General features: G+C 37.5%; 1 protein-coding gene across 2 annotated transcripts in view; it reads right to left on the bottom strand.

The window, feature by feature from the left end:
• The window catches only part of CLINT1 (clathrin interactor 1), a 53,620-nt gene that overhangs the window by 21,331 nt on the left and 15,418 nt on the right, over positions 1 to 16,871 (bottom strand). For both annotated transcript variants that reach the window (XM_075102594.1, XM_075102593.1), the window contains 4 exons: positions 3,563 to 3,667; positions 2,822 to 2,918; positions 1,194 to 1,302; positions 131 to 295 (listed from right to left, as the gene is read on the bottom strand). In XM_075102594.1, the coding sequence (XP_074958695.1) occupies positions 131 to 295; positions 1,194 to 1,302; positions 2,822 to 2,918; positions 3,563 to 3,667 (476 nt within the window). Of the gene's footprint in view, positions 1 to 130; positions 296 to 1,193; positions 1,303 to 2,821; positions 2,919 to 3,562; positions 3,668 to 16,871 lie in introns of those variants that run through there.

Here is a 16,871-nt window from a genome sequence, read left to right as displayed (position 1 = left end):
TAATACTAGCAGTTAAATACATATAAAGAAAAAGCATCTAAAGGAGCATCTTCGAAATTCTGTAAGTTATTTGCCTTATCTAAGCCAAACTGAGATTGTCAATCCTTGACGAAGAAAGCCTAGTACTCACTGTATCTGAACCCTCCAACACTCTCCGAAGAAACCCCAATGTATTTGTCTTTGTTCTTCTTTGCTTTCTTCCTCTCTTCCCGAAGTCGATCATCATCTTGAGCAAATTCAACCATTTCTTTTACCTTCTGACGTATGTTTATACCTTGGTCTTTGCCATTTTCATCTGTATAAGTAATGCAGGACAGAGACAATGGATGGAAGAAGGGGGGAAGGGAAGAAAAAAAATCAGAGGCAGTAATACTGAACATCAAACTGATAAGAAAATTTGAATTTTCAACACAGCAGTCAGAGAAAGATCTTATGACTGCTCAGGTCCACTGCATTTGTTTAAAAGGGACCAAATATTTTGTTTCAACACAAATTTTCATCCTTAGATAAATGACAGTTTTCGCTGAATGGTGTATTTAGAAACATCTAACTGCTGCTGAAACACTGGAAAGATTAACAAAGACTGAGACAGAAATTATATTCTCCACTGGAACAATTTTAACCCTTCAAAATACAACCCCTTTTCCTCAGTCTTTTCAGTGCAGTTTTTGCAAGTTTAATTGCAAGAACTCAGTCTTATTACAAAACTGAATTTTTGAAAAATTGCTTTCAGCTGGGATGTACTACAAGCTAAACATGCTCCTTTCCCAGCCTTTTTCACATTCAAAACACACACTGGCCTTACTGCCTTTGCACTGTAAATATTATTTGGTGGGAGGAAAAAAACCCCAGCTTCAAACAGATGTGTGTGTTTTGGAGCTCTAACCTTTTCTTCCCATATGATTAAAGCTATTCCTTTACGGACACCACAGGGGACCAGTCTCTAGTGCATATTTTAATATAAACCCGAACACTCATGTTGTGTTGGTTCTGTTGTTATTAGCCAGTCTTTTCTGCAAGTTCTTGTCTTCACTAATTAATACTCTAGGGTCCCACGTCTTGGATTCCGCACTCTTCACACAACTGGCAACAGTCACATTCTAATTAGACTGGGGAAGCTTCTAAGCTGGTTCAGGTGACTGACAACTCCAACTACTGTTTTAATTTGCTTATAAGATTTTTCTATTGCTCACCTACAAAGTGGTAATTTTCCAGGGATCGCAAATCATAAATGTGTTCTCTGGCACTTGTAACAACACGCTCTGATCCATTCCTTATGAGGTAAGCTAGGAGCAGCAAAGACTATAAAAATACAAAGCACCTTATGATTGCATGAACAAAAGCTCTATCTTTTTTTTTTTTTTTTAGAAAAAGCAATAGAAAACCAAACCTAACCCCCCTCCCCAAATTAGTAAGTAATAGGACTTTCTCCTTTTAAATTAATGCTTACTATACGGGTTCACATATAACAAACATTTGCCCCACATGAACCTTTGGCCCTTTAGAATATCAAAACTGTATTTGTCAAACTCTAATTTGTTATTACTAAATCACAAGTAGTCACCTTCATCAGCTACTGCTGATTTTAAAAGACAGCAGTAGCAATTTAAGAGAAAAAGTTAACCCTGTTTAATTAAGCATTTTCTTTTGCCTCTTTAGTCACAATTTTCCAATGTTTTTTGCCGAAAAGTAACTCCCACAGAAATTTAAGAAGCCTTCTGCATGATGCAGTGGATATACAAAACTGTATTTTGGAACAATTTTAAGCAAGCAACAAAACAAATGAAGTTTAAATAGTATTTTAATGGCTATTTTTAATGTTGAGGATTTCTATCTAGAAAAAAATTTATGCACTTTCTCCAAAGTAGTGCCTTTATCAGCTAAAGCTATCGTCATATTTCAACCTGACCAAACCTGATAAGCAATTCTAAGCAGTCTTTATAACATTAAGTAGTTATGTGTGATAGCATTAAATATTAATTTATATAGTACTTCAGGGAAAACAATTACTATGAATACAAAACATCAAGCACCTGTGAAAAGTACAAGCCATGCCTTAGAATTAATTCTGTCTTGTTACAATCCTGGCATCAAGAAAAACAAAACATAGGCTAGTCTAATTCAACAGTTCTAAAGAATGAGGTTATATTTGCCTAATTCAGTGAACACTGAACACCACTGTAAGTGCAGCATGATATAATCTTAAGCAAAAAGTTTCTGTACCATGCTAATTAGCCACAGACAAGAAAAATGCAAATGATTTGTTCTTTTTCCAGAACACAAGTAGGACATAAAAGCCTCATATGATAAGATCTCCAAGAAAATTTGGTCCACTCAAAGCTAAACTACAGTTTTTAGAAAATTATGAATTGGTAGAAAATTAAGATTAGTTTCCATTTTATTTCAGGTATTCTTGAATTCCTTCAAAAACTTTTTCATGATAGCACAATAACCTATCATCTACTTCTCACGGAGCACCATAACAACTCCTTCGGGTAGATTCAAAATGTGAACACGACCCCAATACCTGAGTATCAGCAAAATGTAATTGCTCTATTACGTTTGTTAAGTAGCTTCTTAGACACACTTCCAAAAGCAGAAATTTTGGGTTTTTTCCATATACAGCATTTGAAAGACATCTTTGACTTCAGCAACCGAATTATAAAGCATATAGTTAGGAAAGAAATTATAGGTTGCCGGTAGAGTAAGTGATATAACAGTATCTAAACAAGACACTACATCAGAACATTATACCAGCAACAAGCATTACGTCCTTCGTAGACTGAAGTCTTGAATACTTCCAGTTCATGTACATACACACCTTATAAACTCTCCTCCAGTTCTTTTTGTTATCTTTCAGCATTCGAGTCCAAAGCATGTTCATCAGTTCTGGAAACTGTTCATACATAAACGTAGCCCTAAAGAATTAAACAAAAGGAGTAAAGAAATTTCATTCTCTGTGGTTTGCCACAATAGCTTGTTAAGACTCAGGGCTGACAGTAGATGGCAGACTTGATCTGAGCCCATTCACATCTGATGACACTACAAGGGAAAAAGCTATCCCTATTTCTTACTCATATAGAAGTAATTTAGATACTGGTACTACAAAAAAAAAAGTAGCTGTGAAAGTCTAAGGCAGTAAAAAGAACTTTCACTAATTTATAAAGAAAATAATGTTTAACATGAATATCCTAATAATCCCTGCAACTAGTCAAACATGCAACTTCCAAACTAATTTTAACAGGAAAAAAAGCTCATGGAAGAATTTTACATGTTTTGCTCTATTTGGAAAAGTCACGAGAAAGACGTTTGAAAATAAACACTCCAAAAAAAATCAGAAAGAATTATGACACTCCATAAAAATAAAGAATTTCAAAAACACTTTTACTTCATTTTTAACAGTTTTCAATACAAGATTATGCATTAAAAAAATAAGACTTGATTTACAGCAACTTTTCAGCATTATCAGTCAGCATACCAGAGTTGATTTAGCAGCAAATTTCACATTCCTCTATAAAATGCACTTTTCTTTTCTTCATCACTGAGCCAAATTATCACTTACTTGGCAATCTCTCCCATGAGTTGCCCCGAAGGTCCCCATGGATCATCATTGGTTGCCTCTCGAACCTTAGACTCTATTTCTGAATAATTCATAACCACATTGGTGCTGCAAAGGAAAAAAAATTAACACACATGAAGATTAGCATCAAAACTGAGAAACACATGAAAACTTAATAATGACACTAGTGCGTATCTCACTTAATGAGATACCTCTCTACAGGGTGGGAAAGAAAACATCTTTAGTGCAGAAGTTACCCTAAGGACACTATACAACACATTTAAGTTATCTTTAAGAAGGTTTTGCTATTCTATTAGTCTTCAGGAATAGACATGGGAAACCAGGGATTACATTACAGCTGGATTCAGTCCAGTAAAAACGGCTTTTGGTCAAATTAAAATCCAAACCAAACCACTAGAGTCAAAGCTGATAGCTCCCCCAACTAGATATGGTTTGCTTACAGGTTTGTATAGTGTATAGTTATTTGCAAGAAGCTTTATAACTCAGTCAGAAGCAGATTTTTTTTTTTTCAATGATGAGTGCTACAAGAGAAACTCAAGAATATCTGTATCAAACAGGTTCTCGTTTTACAAAAAAAAAAAAATCACACAGAAGACTGAAATAAGGGAGATAAGACTCAGTAGGAAGTCTGTTTCCTAGCTTGAATGTATTTAATTAAAGGAAAACAGCAAAAAAAAAAGCTGCAGAGCACACTGTGCTACAATTAAAGCAATGCAAATACTATAAGGAGCTCAGGCTGTCTTTGCAAGACTTCACAGAAAAACATAACCTGGAAAAATGAAGCACTTTTTCCGTATCACTTTTAATAAAAGTAGTCAATGTGTGATTATTTTTTTAACCAATCTCTCAAATGGGTAATGTTCAGCTACAAGCCCAGCAACCTCCTCTGTGCCCTTAAAAGCATGCAGATACATTTGATAACACAATGATTTTCCTTATACTTTAAGGTGAGTGAATAATGATTTGTTTCTGTACACACAGAGAACAGTTGAAAAACAGCCCTCTAGTTATGGAGCAATATAGGACACGAGCAATGAAACATCAGTAAAAGGAAACCTAGTGGCCTCCGCTTTCCCTACATACTGCACACTGTATTTGAAATAACTTAGAAATTGTATGTTTACACTTACTGTATCAAAAGTGAGAAAGTTTACTTAACTGTTAAAAGTGCATCATACAACTGCTTTCAGAAGCCAAAACAACCCCTGTAAGCTGAATGCATTCAACATACAAACCATACTGTAAGGACAAAATGATTAAACTGTAGGAGAGATCTAGTGATCTTATAATACAACGTGGAGAAGGCACTTGCTGCTTAAAAACCTCCTCTTAACCTGAAAGGACTGTTAAGTATCTTGATTTTTCTTATAGTCATCCCTCTGTCCGTGCAGGAGTTGGCACTAAGCAGCATTCAAGCAATACCCGTTCAATTTTATTTGGCGTAAGGATAGCAAAAGTCTTGGAACTGGGAGTTATAAACAGCAGAAACAAGAATAAGATCTCCTTAAGTCTGAGAGGGGACACAAAAGGTAATTGTTAAAACAGAATAAAATTCCTGGACTTAATCTTGGATTCTCAGCATGAGAATTCCTGCTGTCAGATTCTGATGTACGATTTTATTCAACTTAGTGTCTAAACAGAGCATAAGCTACATGACTGAATAAATAATCAGCAAGCTAACAGAACCTATCTATATAAAAAAAGCCTGTAGGAACACAGCAGTAGTTATGAACAGCAATTAAGGTTTTTACAAACTCGTTTATGCTAAATGCTCCTGAAGCTTCTGTTTCTGACATTTTCTTTACCATACAGACAAACGTAAACTAATACCATCTTTATTTCCCATATGCACAGGACATTAAAAAACCCAAAACACAACCCCAAAGCTACGGGCTTCAGCGCTTTGCAGCTTTCAGCACACTAGTTCCCTTGTCCGAAGCAAGGGAAGGCAGGGAGATGAATGGAAAGGTTCTGTTTGTTTTTATAACCCCTCCTTAAGCGCTTGTTTGAGAGACTTGATGGGGAGTTGGGGGGAAGCATAAAATGAAGCATTTCCTTCATTTCTTAGAGCAAAGAATTTAACACTGGAAAAACGCATGAAAAGATGCAAACTTACTGTAGAAACAAAAATGCCAGCATTAGCTATAGAGGAGCTCAAAGCACACGGCTATAGTGGCATCGGGGTTGAAAGGGGGAAACGGAAGGAAAACAAGGGAAATTAAGTAATGCCAAAAGAAAGAAGGTGCAGTTAAACCCTTCTAAGCACAGAAGCATGCTCTATGTCTAAACCCCTCCCGCAGTAAAGTTATTGTTCTCAGCAACTAGGAGAAAGCTCTTCTATAAATGCCAAGCTAAGATCTAATGGCACAACGAGTTCCAAAACAAAGTATCTTTAAGCCACATTTAATTCAGCAACAAATGTAAACTTCAAGGAAAAAAAATAAAAAAGAACAACCAAAAGCTGTTGTATAGTTTGGCATCATTCCAGGTCACTTAAAAATAACCATTTCTAAAAAGGTGGAAATACAGTTTTATTCTTCCTTTCCCATGTTTTCTATGGCCCTCATTCCATGCCCTACCCATGATTCCTGTGACCTTTGCAACAAAAAAATAATTTACGTCCAGATGTGAAGGGAAAAAGTGACTAGCTTGATTGCCAAGACTTCCTGTGATTGATATAAATTTAATATCCGAGGACACTTTCAGACACCAGGGGGGGCTCTCTGATTAGTTTATACTGGGCAGCTTCCAGGGAATCGTGCTGGACTGCATGGACACAGGCTGCTTTGCAAACAAATGGACATACAGCAGTCAAGACTGACAGAAAGTATCTCCGCAATCAGTGTTTAAAACACCCCATTATCTGTAAGACTGCATTTGGATTTACCCCAAATCGTTAACTGACACCCTGCACAGCTGGAATCTTGTGACAAGCACTTTTACAGAAAGTTTTGACATGGACAAAGACATTAAACACAAAGCTCATATTGAAAGTTACATCCAAAATAAAGGCACACCAAGTAAATAAATAAATGCACTGACATGAACATTACAAACTGTTGCATTCTTTTCTGTTTGTCTTACATTTCTTTCCAGTCTATTCAATCATAGGCTACTGTTAACAGATGATTTTTACTCTTTATTGTGCCCCTTAAAAATTATTTTACTATTGTTTTTTAAAAAAAGCTCTTCAGAAAAGCCAAGAGAGGGCACTGTCACATCTCTATGAAACAATAAGCATGGTGGTGGCGAGCAAAACTTTAGCTTTTAATTTCTTGTGAGAGAATGCTCAACTTTAAATGTTTGCATCTACAATTTATAGTCATACTGAGCGGGTACCTCAAGTCAGAGACTAAATTCCTCCACGTGAATAAATGGGCATTGCTAGTGAAAAGCCAGTGGGTAATAGTCATAAATATCTGATCACCTCCAACTGCATCAGACAATAAGACACACTCCCTTTTAGATAACATATATATATATTTAGAAGTTTTACATGCATTTTATAAACTGTATTTTAACATATTTGGAAACTGAATAGATGTACCATAAATACCATCAAATTACTATTTTGTCCACAATTTTGCCTGCATTTTTCACACAAAAATCCTTCAAAGGGTTCAACCAATTGTACATAGCTTCAAATTGTGTTCTAAGTTGCATTTTGAGATAAAGCTGTCATCTGGATGCAGGTGCCACACCATATAGCATGCTAAAACCACAGAAAATAAGCAAGAGGGGGAGAGGAGAGGGATGTGAAGGGTGAGACGAAGTATTGCACATACCTCACATGTATAATTTGAGGTAAAAATAATGCTTGGTTGGTATTAGGGAGAGCAAGCAGACAAGCAAGAGGGGACAAGAAGATCTACCCATATCAAGCTAAGGGGATCAGAAAAGCTACCAAGGTGCGGCCCCGAAGTTTACCAAGTATCTGCCACTTCAACATTTACAGTTGCAACAGCCTGAAAAGCACTTCAGCTTTCAGGCGTAAGATAAAAACCCTACAGGTCTGAGACTGTCCTTTGAGCACTACTCTTTGAAACATGGAAACGAAGGATAGCTTGTGGATGGCCTGCTTGAAAATACAGCCTTGCAGCCTGAAAGTACATTTCACAGAGTAGGCCTTAAAGTATACATTCCTAAGAGGGGTCCCACCCCACCGTATCAGCAGAGATTGAATGTAACCCACAATGTGGACATAAATGCACACAAACACTAGTATGTGATATATATATCTGCAGAAAACTGCTATTTGTGTTTATTTCAACATACTCCAGTATAAGGCTCTGATAGATGTATTTTGGCTTCTCTGCTCAGGCTTCTGACCTTACATTGTGGTACATGAATCAAACTACTAATGCTCAGAAGGACAGTATTAGTGAGGATGAGGTGTACGTACTCTGCTCTCAGCAACGTATCAGTGCTTCTCCAGTGTTTTTTCCATAAAACAGCCACAAAATAAATACTGAAAAAGAAAGCTGTACTCTTCTAGACTAAGAAAAAAGTTTTCTTAAAAAAAACAAACACTTTTATGGCAGGAAAGTAAAATAATTGTATTACCAGCCAACTTTCTGTTAAAAAAATAATCACAATAGCATGAATTGAAATGTTTGTTTCAGAGTAAAGATTTTTCATTGTTCAGGACCACAACGTGTTCTCTATAGATTCATATGCTGTAACTGAAGTCAGCTCAGTTATCTGTTAGGAGATTATCATCACTTAAAGTATTACACAACTCCAACTACAGCACTTCCTGTAATAGTTTCCAACTGGTAACATTACAATCAGTTTTGTTGTGCCTGAACTAGTTATCCCACAATCACTGCTGGTTCCACTCTGAAGAAAAAGCCCCAAACCCTAAATCTCTCCATATCATACCCCTTGAACCAGGAACACTTTGGAAACGTGAATGTGGAAACACGAGGCTCTGAACATAGCAAAAGAAATGGAAGAAGTCCATTTTCTCAGCTAATCTCTACTCTAAGGTTAACCCTCAAATAACATTTCATACTAATGATTTACATATACTACCAGCAAACCCGCTAAAGAAGTGTGCAACAATTTTTGGCTTTGTTCACTCAATTCCACACTTCGGTTAGGACCTTGGATGCAGCATACTGCACTAGTAAGAGGAAATAGTTCAATGCCCATAGTCTTCCCAAAAGAACACCACACAGATACTTCCACTTCATACTCCCCAGCATACCCTATATCTTCCAGACGTTTTCCATGGTTAGTGGTGCTGTTCCCTCGTCACCTTGACAATACATTCAAGTGCATGAAATCGCAACTCAAAGGAAGCCTACAGTTCACTGCTAGATTTTGGGAGCAATGTTCTTTTGAAGGAAGTATTCCCAAGATAAGCGTTTATCAGGCAAGGAGTAAAGAGCTATATCTCAAAGTTTCAGGTCTTCAAAAGACATGTAAACTTAGCATTTTGTATTAATGCTTAAATAGCAGCAGAGTCTTAAACATGCAGAAACCTTTAAATAGCACGTGCACAGGAAACCTGCAATAGAAGAAATACGTGCCATGAGAAAAAAAGGTATTTATAGATTAAAGGTAATGAAAGAATAATAAATATCTATCCAGCCAGAATGGAACTTACTTTAAAACATATTAAGGAATCAGAAAACCTATCAGATCTTAGTCAATGCTTCTGCACAAACTTAAAAGCCTTGAATATGCCCCGGGGCAAGAGTCAGACCACTCCATTAAAAGCACCATTAGGATTAGAGTTGCTATTGATGTCGCTGGTGTCACTGAGGACACAAGTACAATTCTGGACATTAGATCCACAGAAGATCTGTGAAATGCCATGTTTAATCTTGTGAAAACTAAAATAAACAGAAGTCATGGAGAGGGTACGTTACAACAGTTTCTTTATAGTGATGATGAAGGTATTGGATTGGACAGGGTGAGCCTAATTAGAAACACTTTGCAAACCTCTGGGAAGCTGCCCACTGTGCTGAGGGACTGAGCAGCAGGAACAAGAAACCTGGTTATACAGTTAAAAATTTTTTTCAATGTACATTTCAAACCAATTACAATATCATGTATACATGGGACTCCTATGTGCATAATATTATGCCTTTAACTATTACTCCAAGGACATCACTGGATTATGCACCTTCTGTTTTCCTTTTTTTAATTTTACAACTGGGAACACTAAAATACTAAAAGCTGAGATGAGAAACTCTACATTTTATCACCATTAACAGTTTCCAATGAGACGCCATTCTGCAAATACCTTTTTAAAGTCTAAGTGCAGAAGAAAAAAAAAGAAACTCAAGCATTATCCACATATATGTCTATCGTTCATATAGTTTTAACATTAATGCTATTCAAACAAAGAGTAACACTAAAAATTATATTTTTTTACAGAAAAGAATTTAGTCTCTTGAGGAGGGAGGAGTCTGGATGAACAGAAGACAACAGAAGCTCTGTTACTGTACAACAATATGCAGTGCAGTACCAAAGTCTTGCAAGAAACAAAGTATTTTAACCTTTTGTTATTTAAGGTGCCAAAACAGACACAACATAATTTTATCTTTTAAGTAACTACATGGTTAGCATGATCTTTTCAATAGGCAGTCTCATAGACTAATACTTTAATCCCATTCTTTCTGCAAATTTGTTAGCAGCTTCTCTATTTTTAGAAAGTCTCCACATTTCCTGACTTTCACAGTGAATAAAAGCAAAATAAACTTTAAATTCAGTCAATACCAGAACAGATGACACTGACTCAGACTGAAATCTCATCACCTCACTTGGGTGACATGGCAAAGGACATAGTTACAGTAACAGCCTCTAAAGTCCTCGTGGACAAAACCCAGTAAGAATACACTTGCACAGCTCTATGATGTGCGGCTTGGATTTAAAAATGAATAGACTGCATTGTCCAACCAGAAATGACCGTAAGTGCAATCTGAAAAATAAATAGCTAAGAAATCATTAAATCACAGCATAAGGAAAGTTTGCTCTAGCTCTACCTGAGTAAGGAAGAACGTATGCAGCTGGTTCATCTACTCATCTTGCATATCTCCGTCTAAACATTGCTACGATTTTTATGGAAAGGCACATAGATAAGAACAGGAGTGCTTTCCCATACAGACGGTTTGTTACCAGCACTGTGGTAGCTTCAACATAAACCTCTGAACAAAGGCAGCACTAACTTACATCTGGAGGCTGAGCTAATGCTCTGCTCCTACAGTTCAAGCACTGGCTTTGTCTTCCAGCAGCTTATTTTCTCCTAACAGTTGGGTTGTCTGCTCCCTTTCAGCTGAGAAGCTAGCAGTCCTCCAACTATAGAGACAAGACTGGGACTAGCTATTGTTCATCTGATCCATGGTACGTGTTTTAGGAATACTATCCAATGTAGCAGCAGCAATTTATTTTCAGATTTCCCAAAAAATCAGTACAAGGGCTGACAACTTAAGGCAAAAAAAAAGTTTAATGTAGCTTTGCTTTTAGACATTTGAGAATGCATCTGTAATTTTTTTTTAAACAAAGAACGTATGCACTATAAAATAATACGAGCAAAGTGAACATTCAACATCAGAAGAAGAGATAAGGTAACATTTTCACAACAGTTATCTAAAAAGACACCCTCCCCCCGCCCACAGACACACATGCATTTAAGATGAAGCCTTTGGAGAGGAGGGAACAACACACACCATCTTACCCCCACCACTCACCTTCTCCAAGTCATACAGCTAAACTACTTTTAATATCTAGATTAAAAGGTTCCTCTAAAGCAAGAGTGGAAATAGAGGGAAGCTTTCTGAGAATGCTATAAAGTTATTTTAATATTAAATGATCAATTTTTAAACTGTGTGCAGAAGTTAGCTTCAACTACCGAGAGTACACAACAAAAAAAAGCTAAACAACTCTGAGTATACAATACACCTCCCCCAGCTCCCAGGTGTGGGAATCCTGGAATCTATTAGATTGTTAATTAGCTTCCAGAAACATTTTTTCCAATTAAAAAAAATAATTTAAAAATTATCCATCTGGGCATGAAATACTTTCTACAGAGCATTTGAATTGGTGAGCTAAAAAAGAAGCGGTCCCGACCCACACAGCACCTGCCCCCCAAACCACCAGGGGCCAGCACACCATGCAAGCAGCACCTCCCAAAAAGAGGCAGCGTATTAACTGTACTTATTTCTGTTAGCATAGCTTCCTTCAAGTTCTGAAGGATTAAAGCTGATCACTGGTCCAAACTTGTGTTTCAAGAAACTGAAAGGATTTAAGACAAAGTCAAACCAAAAGATGCATTTCAGCACCAGATTTCACTGCCCTGTGACAGTCTGCCCTTATCTTAGGAAGTTCAACATGCAGACAGGTTCACAGACAGAGGGCAGAAAGATAAGACATCATTTATCCACCCGTTTTTCTCAAACAATAAAATGTACATTCAGGAATTTATGTACCTAACAATTCAGAGAAGGATATGTTAATTGCCTTTGAAATAAAGAAGGCACTGCTCTTCCCCCAGTGAGCTCGTATATTCCATCTCAGTCAGCATCTCTCTCCTTGCTCAGCAAAGACAAACAAAAAAACATGTAACGAACTTAATGCACTTTCATTTTGCTCCTGTCAGTAATGTCACTTTCGTTATAAAACATGCAGCTTAGATTTAGAGCCTTACAGATGAAACATATGGATACCAAATATGAAGCCAGCAGTCCACATTCAACAACGAAACAGATGGGTACCCATCTGCCAAAATGCCTGGTGAAATACCTCAGGTTACACAGAGGTAACAGTGCAACATTAACTTCAAACAGTCAAGTATCAGCTACTTATTTTTAAGCCACTCCTCAGAAGCATTATGAATATGACACCAGTCAATTTAGTACATGAATACTTGGTATTATTAGAGACCTTCTATGCAAGTTGCAATTATGCCCTTTCTGACCAATGATACCATCTTCATTACGGTACAGTAGGATCTGAAATACGTTTTCAGCTTTTCCAGTTAACAGTTTCATAATTTATGTGGCAGATGTGCAAGGCAAACTGCACAGAAAGAGATAAGCCAAGAAAAACATCCTGATGGCCACAAATGAATTACGACTTGTGGGAGGAAGGAACTATATAGCTATTTCCTGTGCCTTACAACTTCTAATCACAAAGACTACCAAGTAAACAAGATAACCCAAAAATCTACCACACACTTTCAAAAAGAACAGTGACTTTAAGAAATAAATTGAAACCTATTAGAGAACTCAGAAAATCTCACTTATAGAAACCGCCACTGCACACTGCTGAAGTCCTCCCTTTCAAGGTTTCCCCCCTCAAAAATTACGCAATTGCAGCTTGCTATATTCCTAATGTTTCTGTAATTGCTATGCTACAGCTGAAGCAGTTTTTCTACAGATGTTGGGAACATGAGGTGACTAATCATATGATAGTTTTAAAGTATATTTGCTTAAGGAACAAACACTTTGCCCCCAAGTTGATTTAAGATTGATTTAATCTCTCCTACTGCAGATTCCCTGCAGTGTTAATATTTTCATATTCTTATATAAAACCACCCCTTGTGGTTTACACCAACAGATACATGGCTGTTTTAAATATCTTAATTTGTCAACAATTGTAGAGTGGCAATACGTGGTGGTAAATAACTTCTCAAACTCACTGAGGATTTTGCCATGTTGATACTATCGATTGTGGTTTTGTACCACCTTTATAGAAAGTATCTCTTCATCTAAAGCCCAGGCCCCTTTCTTTATTTCCCTATTCTTTATGGGATGTTTTGGTTCCAAACACCCACCCTAACATTCTTCAGTTAGCATCCTCTTATCTTCAACGATTAGTCTATCTTCACTTCACGCACATACTTCCGCTGTTCCTTTTTTAAAGGCTTAGTGTCATCATTTTGCTTACTAAAATTCATTCAAAAAAGCTTCTTTAAAAGGTGGCTAACCAAAATAAATGTTATTCTCCAGCAAGTAGAATGAATCAAAATACTTCCTTTTAACTTACAATGTAAGACCACCACAATAGTATTTCCATTGTTTTTTCAGTATTAGTTTTTAGGTCACATTCTTTAGTTCAAATTTTAGTTGAAATTATAGTACAATTACACCTAAACCATTCTTGTGACAAATCTGATTAATCTGAAGCATGAAAACCAATTTCACAACCAAGTGGAATAAAGCTGCCTTTCAGGCAACACTTGACACTTTGGCGCGATAGTCACAAGCTAAAAAAGCAACTCTGGTTTTGATTCAGACAGAAAGGCCAGACTGTTACTGCCCTTTGCAAGTTTTCAGTCTCCTTGCACTCATGTGAGCTTGCATCTGGTTTATCAGATTGAAGTCACTGCTTTGTAGCTGCTGTTTCTGTGGGTTTAATTGCTTTCAAAGTTCAGTACACTACGTTTAAACAACAGCAGCCATATAGTCAAAAAAGAAATGGAATTACAAAAGGTTATCCAAGTTTTGTAACTGCAGAACTAAAGAGACTTCCGTATGTATGTTGTAATCATATGACTAGATTTACTTTTGCTCAGTCCTCAGACTTGACTTGCTACTCTGCTCCTTACACTTCAGATTTTTCCTTCTGTAACAAGCTGCAATTTTAAAAATTTTTAGGATTAACTATATTTCTTTACAGAATGCAGTCAGACTGCACTTCCTCCTTCAAGACTCAGCAAGAGCCGCTACGTGTTTGCCATCAAGTACTGCATGTTTAATTTTTCCATATTTGTGATCCAATCAGGTAACATGACTTATACTGAAAACAAGTTTTTAACCAAGTAGCGCAAAGAGCAACAGAAATCTAATTAAACACACACTTTCTGTAGAGTGCTTCTTCTACAAGTAAAAAACCAGCAGAAAAAAGTCAATCCCAATAAACTGCTAGACAATTATAACATAAAACTAAAATTTAAATACATTATTTTGGGAGAGAGACTGAAACACTCTTCACCATGGCTTACACACTCCAATCAACTGTGATTCTTTGCGCTTTGTGGCATTTATATAACTTCAAGAGTAACTTCCCTGAAAATAAAAAGCTTTTCTCAGGTGTTCACAGGTTTCATAAGCTGCCTTCTGAACAAGGTATCTAACACTACTTCCTTCTTTGTACGCACAAAGTATTAAGATACTGTATTCAAGTCCACAGCTTAAGCATTTTAAGTGCATACAGAAACTTTCAAAAGATAAAGAGACTCTCAAGTACTCCCAGTCAGTGAGCTTGCAGGACTGGGGCACAATATTTTAGTGCCAAGAGAGAACTATTTACAAAAAGAATGAGGTCTGACCCTTAAGAAATAAAAAGGGTAAAAGTTTTCAGAGGACAAGTTATAGTTACTCACAACATGAGGCAACAGTGAGCTTTGAAGCTGTGTAACTTCAGCTCACTTGTGTGCCTCAGACTTCCTATTTTTGACCATAAAAAAATTCTGAGAGGGACCTTGGATGGAGGAGGAAAACAGGGAGAAAAGAAAAAACAAAAAGCCAACCTGACAGTAAAAATCATACTCTGCCAGTGGCTATAACACTCCAGACCCTTCAGAATGTTGTGTAATGACCTCTTGCCCTGGTTTTTGCTAGGAGAGAGTTAATTTTCTTCCTAGTAGCTGGTACAGGGCTGTGTTTTGGATTTAGTGTGAGAATAACATTGATAGCACACTGATGTTTCAGTTATTGTTAAGTAGTACTTAAGCTAATCAAAGACTTTTCAGCTTCCCACGCCTGGCCAGTGAGAAGCTGGGAAGGGGCACAGCCAGGACAGCTGACCCCAACTGGCCAAAGGGATATTCCATACCATATGACGTCATGCTCAGTATATAAGCTGGGGGAGTTGGCCTCAGGGCAACGATCACTGCCTGGGGACGGGCTGGGTGCCGCTTGGTGAGCAGTTGCATCACTTGTTTTTCCTGGGTTTTGTTCCTCTCTCTCTCACACCCACTGTTCTCATTTTCATTACAATTTATTAATATTGTTATTTTCTTTCAGTTATTGAAATATTCTTCTCAACCCACAAGTTCTCACTTTTACTCTTCTGATTCTCAGCCCCATCCCATTGGAGGCAGGGGAGCAGGGAGGGTGAGCAAGCAGCTGTGTGGTGCCTGGTTGATGACTGGGGCTAAACCACAACACCTCTATACTTAGGATAACATGTCTCCAGAGTGTCAGAAGAGCTGTTCCATTAGTGCCTTAACACAACTCCCCAAAGATACCACTCCTTTGATAAGCCCCCCTCACCTCTAAAGCTTCTGCAACCCTGTGCTCTTTGTAACTGATCACTATTCATATGAAACGTGTTCAACAAAAAACATCATACTAGGTTTTCTGACACCATGAAGAACTTGTAACAGTTTTAAGTTTACAGTAATGCAACAACTGGCCAAGGAAACCTCCTGATGCTACACGTTCGAAATATATTAGCTGAACAGTTACAGGTAAGAGATTTTACTCTGAAAAGCAGGAACACTGCCTGGTTAGTGAGTACACCTATGAATGGTGCAGACCTATTCAGTGTTACTAATCACACTGAATTAAACTTTCATTACTCAAAAGAATTGTTTCAAATACTCTGTCAGTTGACAGTATTTGGCGTGGACAGAAGAATGCACATGCAATAATATGGAGTTTAATATTGCCAACCCACCCCCCCACCCTCTAACATTAATGGACCATGCTTAACAACGCTTGTAGTTTCGGGTATCTCTGCATTGCAAGATGAGTACCATTAAAACATTACCCTAATTTCAAATTTATTACAAATTAAGCATTACTCTAAACACATGCTCGCTGTTCTACTATTGAGGGCTGATTAAAGTTTAAACCATGCAGGTGCTGAAGCTTTTAACACACAAAACGATCATTCTCTGCTACAATATATAACCACTTTGGTACTGTGACATCCCATGCACCTCTGCATTGCAATCCCACACACCTATGCATTGCAATATCAATCATCTTCTGCAATCATTTAGGGAGGAATAAACCTGAGTACAAGTAACTCCTCTAAGCCAGCAGTAAGCACCTGTTACCAGCTCTTCTCTGATTAGATCCACAGGCAAGGTACAGCCAAGATTACCAGATGTGTCCAAGTCCCACTCCGAAAGTGCTACCCTTGTTCCCTCCAGCCTGTCCGAGGGCTCTAATTCCTGCCAGCTCCTCTCCCTGCCCCTCTAGGCTCAAGGCAACCAGAGTCAGACAACAGCATCCTAACCGCACGTAAACCATACATGTTAAACACACCCAACTTTTACAACACAAGTTGCACTCTTTCCCCAACACCCAGACTAGCTTTAAAGAGCTTG

Source organism: Phalacrocorax aristotelis, chromosome 8, assembly GCF_949628215.1.
Source record: "Phalacrocorax aristotelis chromosome 8, bGulAri2.1, whole genome shotgun sequence".
Lineage (NCBI taxonomy): Eukaryota > Metazoa > Chordata > Aves > Suliformes > Phalacrocoracidae > Phalacrocorax > Phalacrocorax aristotelis.
The sequence above is the reverse complement of the archived record's forward strand: the minus strand, read 5'-3'. Positions and strand labels throughout refer to the sequence as shown.